This window comes from Ixodes scapularis, unplaced genomic scaffold, assembly GCF_016920785.2.
Source record: "Ixodes scapularis isolate PalLabHiFi unplaced genomic scaffold, ASM1692078v2 PGA_scaffold0__279_contigs__length_252992795, whole genome shotgun sequence".
NCBI lineage: Eukaryota > Metazoa > Arthropoda > Arachnida > Ixodida > Ixodidae > Ixodes > Ixodes scapularis.
Window position 1 is genome coordinate 11,256,957 of NW_024609835.1, and position 6,111 is coordinate 11,263,067.

The 6,111-nt window shown below is 48.7% G+C and overlaps 1 protein-coding gene across 1 annotated transcript; it reads right to left on the reverse strand.

Annotated features, from left to right (window-relative positions):
• Positions 1-2,593: 2,593 nt before the first annotated feature.
• LOC115324468 lies at positions 2,594-6,111 on the reverse strand. The gene is made up of 2 exons (XM_029985117.4): positions 5,959-6,111; positions 2,594-5,482 (listed from the first exon to the last, which is right to left on the reverse strand). The coding sequence occupies exons 1-2, from the start codon at positions 6,109-6,111 to the stop codon at positions 2,843-2,845; spliced, it is 2,793 nt and encodes a 930-aa protein (XP_029840977.4). The 3' UTR covers positions 2,594-2,842.

The following is a 6,111-nucleotide window of genomic DNA, read 5'->3' on the forward strand; positions in this document are numbered from 1 at the left end:
ACCCATGTTCCGGATAAAAAAAACAGGACGTGGGATGGCCAAAAAAACATGCTTTTCGTGCAAGGCTCGTCAAATTATGAGGCGCTGGAGAAATGCAGCCTTCTGCGTTAAGTCCTTATTTCGAACTCTTTTTGTTCGCCTTCCGCCCATTGAAAAGCATGCGGGAAGGGCCTTAGAACGCACCTGGTATCGCTGCGCCGCAGCGTTCTTCCGCATCAAAAAGTTCGTCTGCTTTCCTCGCCGTCACCATGGCAACGAACGCCGAATGAATAGAAGCACGCACGGTACCGCCGCGTGAAGCCAGCAACAGCTGACGCCATTTTACGAACGCCGTCTGCTAGCCAAAGCCGAACGCGGTGTGTCAGATCAACCGCCTCCGCCGGTGCGCCGCTAGCAAAGACGACGAAGCTGAGACACGCCGACGGCGATCGAGCAAGCAACAACACCGCGGGACGACTGCAACGGCGGCATTTATTCGGATCAAAGGCCGGCTTCGCCGGTGCGCCGCTAGCAAAGACGATGAAGCTGAGCCACGCCGACGACGAATGGGCGAGCAACAGCACCGCGGGACGACTGCAACTCCGGCATTTATTTTGATCACAGGCGCGAAATAAGCAAGAACAATTTTTATTTGAATCATAACACCCTATATCCAAGTTGGGGACCACATACCTTTGCTGGGTCTTTCCTGTGAACTTTTTACAGAGACACGGGGTGCCGCATTAAAAACACAGCTCCGTTTGGAAAATATGGGGGCCCTGAAAAGGACCGTTTAGACCACTGCCAGAACCTATAACTGACGTAACGAGCACTTGACGAGCGGTTGGCGCATAAGTCGTCTTTATGCATGCAGGCGGGTGACGGGCTCAGCGCAGCGGATCCCTCGAAGTCACCGGGGCCGTCAGAATCCTCGCCCTGTCTGCGTCGGGGCTCTAGATTTTGGCGGCCGCGGCGACAAACGACTGGAATCTATAAGTGTTTCCGCGCGCCTTGTCTCTCCTCCAAAACATGAACTTTGCAAGGTGACCAGTGAAATGGTGGCTCTCGCGCCGTCCAGATGGAAGAGAGTTTTTGACGTGGGCCCAGGTGCAATCCACCGTATTGGTGTGCGCACCAGTGTTCGCGTCGACAAAGTTAAGCTTATGGTTGACGGTGAGGTGCGTGACGCGAGCGTCATCTGCAAGCTTGCGATAGCCAGCCCAACAATCAGTGATTATTCTTGTTTCAGGGCGGACCCACTCGGCTGTTAGCCCTTGCAGGGTTTTAGCGTCACGGGTCTCCACGGGAACAAGAAAGCAGCACCCGCTGCAACGCGCCACACCGCCGAAAACCCACTGGCCAGGCCTTAAATACCCGCGATGGTACTTGTGCCGACCGAACATACTCTCGTCTGGTTCTACAGTCACGCCGTCGCCACCAATCATGTCTGAATGCTTAAAGACGGCATTTACCACAACCTCCCGACAAAGGCTCGCCCAATCAGTTAGTGTCTTACTTGCGATATCAGCCTCCCGCTGAATGACGGCGCACGGTAGGTTCTGGCATCCGGAGGATGATTTTCATGAGTTGGAGAAGCGTCAGGTGCGTGCGATCCTTCAAAAAGGGAACCGCTCCGTATCGAGACTTCGCCCCGGCACTAAACTTTGGCCGACTTCCTCTTGGGCACCTCACGAATCATCCACACACCGCACCCCCCCCCCCCCCCCCCCCCCCCGTGTAGCCGTCCGCAGATCTAGCGCGGACTTGCAGCTTGTCATCGCAGCTTCGCACTCTGGACACGCACGAAAACCCAGGAGCCAGGAGCAGGCCAACGCGCTAAAGCAAATTAATTGCTTCAAGAGGGTCTTTCATGGCGCCAAGAAGACGGCACAAGTTGAACGCCATGGCACTGCGATGCTCGCCTCTGGAAGAACAAAGCGCCGAGGGGGAACTGCGCGCTTCTTTGCATTTATTATATTTATTTCATCCGCCTTTTTATACCTCGTGACACAATTCTAACAAACTCATTGGTTGATCCGTCGGACTACACCATCGCGTGACAAAAAGAAAACAACAAAAAAACAAACGCCAAACGTATGTCGACGGACGGCATCGTCACAGAGAAGGGAGCAGTCGAACCAACACCACCTAGACTAGCTCAAGGCCTCTCCACGTCTTCGTGACGTCATCACACTACGACCAGCCTGGAAGTTCGGCTTCTTTCGGCGTTGAGCTCTCCCGCAGCGGCGTCCCTAGATGCGCGCTCGGCTGTTCCGTGCATCGGGAAAACTATTCATCCTGCTGTTGATCTTTTGTGCTCTGTAAATTAGGAAACCCATTCGGCGATTTATTTTGAATATTAGAGCTGTAGTTCAATGGGTGTACATGCAGGTGCTTACTAGTATAGCACTAAGAGTCAAATTCTTTAATGACAAACATATATCAAGGTACTGCACAGTTTTCAATTTTGGCGGGCCAAATATTTCGCGATTTAGGTCTAATGGATATATGTAGAGTTCATAAAATAAGTGGACGTTTGTACACTCAATAAATTCCGACTTAAGAAATCTTCCCGTGTTCCTCCCGATATTTTAGTTTGCTAAACATGGGGTTAGGAAAATAATGAGGTTTACCATTTTCCTATAGCTTCAGTATTTCATACTATTTTTCACGACTTTCTACAATAATCTGGCTCTTAATTCAATAAAATCAAGTAGACTTATGATATTATAACCCTGGATCATAATTTGTGCAGCACAGAAGTTCAATGATTGAATGTTTATTTACACTAAAAATGGAATGTGTGGACTGAATGAAAATCAGTCACATGAAGTCATCACAAGTAAGGTCAGTCAAAATAGCGTCAGTGCTTCAGAGTCTTCATCTTTCGCTTTTGGGTTAATTTCTTGAGAACCAGCTGGTCATTCTTTGTCTTGCAATAGTTGTTCAGTACAATGTTCGTTGCTGCGCTCAAAATGTGACGCATCACCAGCTGTGGCGAATGACCACTATCACACACATCGAGATCATTGGAGTCATCCAATATATTATGCGTGAGTGTCAGCAGTGCCGCTTTCTGGTTTGGCAACCCGTGGAATTGTGTGGCATACTTCTCGCTCCTCAGCTTGTCAAGCACTATTTCTGTTGTGACCACAGCATTGACGACAGCTGGCTGGGGGAACTTGAGTCCACCTCGGTTCATGCTTCTGATGATGTCCGAGTTCTCAACTTGGATGTCACGTTCCAGCACTAAGTTTGCTCTGCAGGCAGTGCAGGAGAGCTTCTTGAGTGCAGCGTGAGCACAGTAGCCTGCCACGTAGGTGATCGCTGCGAGGTTTGGAGCCTTGTTAGTAATGTCCATGTCCGTCACTTCAATCCTGAAGTTATCCAGTACAGACCCATCCATCTCGACTGCAGATGCTGCCACCTCCATATCTGGGAGCTGGAGGACTTTCTGAAGGCGAAGCTTCCGTTCAGATTCAAATATCTGTCTTATAGAAACATGATATTGGGCACCAGCAAGCTGTCGGTACTTTCCAAACCTGTCTTCCAAACAGTCGGTCTGGAATTTTCCGAGTAGTACGTAGTCAAATCCCATCTCTTGAAGGCAGTAGCTTGTCAGCTTCACCAAGGTGGACGTCGTGAGTCGGAGGGCACTGTGAGTGTCCGGTGTGAGCCTGCCTGTGTCAAACTTCAGGGATTGCCACAGATCTAGCCATTCTATCACATTGGTGAGGTACTCGATTTGTGGGCCTGACAAAGACGTGACTGGAGACTGGAAGTCATCTCGAAGTCGTCGGCCCTTGTTGCACGTCTTAACATTTACGATGCTCCACCACCTTTCGACAATCTTCAAGAACTCTGCTGTTCCAGCGGCATATTCCAAGCCAAGTCGAAGCCCACAGGTCTCTAAGGCTGCGATTGTAGATGGACTGAAAACCTTCAGAGCCAGCTTGACATTTTGTCGCTCCATGTTGGATGGATGCAGCGCTTTCATCGATAGGGTTGGAGCGGACTTGATGAGCTGGTCCTGTTCCTTTGAGTGAAGCTCCCGAAGCGTCTTGAACGACGCTGTCCATGGTTTGGTGAAAGGACCCTTGATGGGAGGGAAGAACATGCAGGTTCCGATGTTTTTCTGATTAATCCAATTGTTCCTCACGCACTTTAGTATGTGAACAGGGTCGACAACAAAGAAAAGAGGACACTCCGGGTCTGAGGGATGTGGATAGACGCTGCAAAGTTCCGGTGGTGTTTTAAAAAGGGACATTGTTTTTCTGTTTATGGAGTTGTTGTCTGTGATGACAGCGACCACATGCAAGCCTACGTTCTCCAGCTCAGTAATGATGCTGCGAAGAACAGTGTGCAGCTGCTGCGCATTGATTTGATCAACTGGAAGAATATGGACAACATTTTTCTGGGATGAAAGCAGGCTTTGCATCATAAAGACGTGTGCAGTCTTTGCTGCATTTGGGCTATTACTGGCAGCACCAACAACTGATCCGCCTTTGTAGTCAAAATAGGGCTGCAAATGAATTTCATCCATCATGAGCACCACTGTCTTTTCGTGTTGCTTCATTGTAGTAGCCAGCTTCTTGGCATATGATAAAAGGGAAGTACTTTGCTGCTCGGCCGCTGGGCTAACTTCGTAGGAACCACAAACACGTCGTATAGTAGACTGGTGAGGAAGTTTCAAGTTTGCAGAACTCCTCAAGAACCTGTAAGCATGAGGAGAGATGGTAAAGAGAAGGCTTGAAAAAACTAGCAACTCTGAAGAGTACTGAGGTGTCTTGCTGAGAAGTAGAACCACCTGTTCTTTCAAGAAGCTCAAAGCGCTATGCCGCTCGTCATCTTTCAGATTAGAGTTTGTAACATCTTCAAGGAGTGAAAGCGCAAGTTTCAGTATGGCACTGACTCTGTTTTCGGTCTCGGATGCACGCATTTCCTCCAAAGACTCCACAGCATCCAGCAGACGGGACAAATCTCGCATGTCGTTTACTGTTCTTGGAATGGCGTCTATGCCATCAATCTTCGTGACCTGGACATCTTGGAAGAACACTTTCACGGAGAGGTCTTCGGAGATTGTAATTGACTGCCGAATTAAGGGGGCGTTGTCCACCTTAAGATTCAGGAACAGTAGGCAGTTCTGCCGAGAAATAACTGTCCAGAACTGGGACACCTTGAGACATGGAAGGCAATCCAGGAGAGCTTGAAATGTTTCGACCTTGTTTCTCTCTTCTTCTTCTTTATGCATCTCGAGAGAGAGGCTGATGGCTTCTCGCAGAGAAGTTGCGTCGAGGCGAATCCTCTTCTGCTCAGGTGTCTCTCGGGATGTGCTGGCAGTGGAACTTGACAGGTACGCCGGGCAGTTAGGAAATATGCGTGGCACGGCGTCAGGGCGGAGACGTGAAAGCTTCAGTTTGGCTTCGATCACTCTGCCAGTTTTTGAGTCCACATACCTCGTTGAATCGAGAATGTCTGAGGCTTGAAAGTGTTTTTCACATACCTGAAGATAAAAAAAAAAAAAATCATGCATTTTAAAAACTAGAAGGGGTCACAAGTTTGATATTACTGTTAAGGACCTCATTTTCGCTCGTTCGACATTTGAGGAATATTTTTCAGAATATAGTATTCGCGATTCGAAATTGGCTATGTAATCGTAACTATAATGTGAAATTTATTCGCGGGATAATTTTCTTGCGATGGCATGCTATCGAAAAAATTAAGAAAATTAAGTCGGTAAAAGTAAATAACCACAACGCGAAGGCACAAATGCAGCGCGAGTGAAGGGTCGAATGACTGGCATCACATCGCAGTTTTCTGCGCTACACTTCGACGTAAAAGTGTAGCAGAACTGGAAATCGTGAATACACACATTTCTAGAGAGTAGATATTTGATTCCAAGCAAGCAACATGAAGAGCGAGAATATGGACCCACAATAACTGACATCCGACAAGAAAACTTACGAATGCTGCTCTTACCACTGAGCGCTTTCCGGGCGTGAAGTCCTCACGTGGGATGGCTCGTATCCATTGCGCGTTTCTGGTGGGATCCGATGGGAACGTGAACACACGCACAGTCTCCTCGCCGTCATAGTTCCCGCGACACTCGGGAACACAACAGTGTCCAGGCAT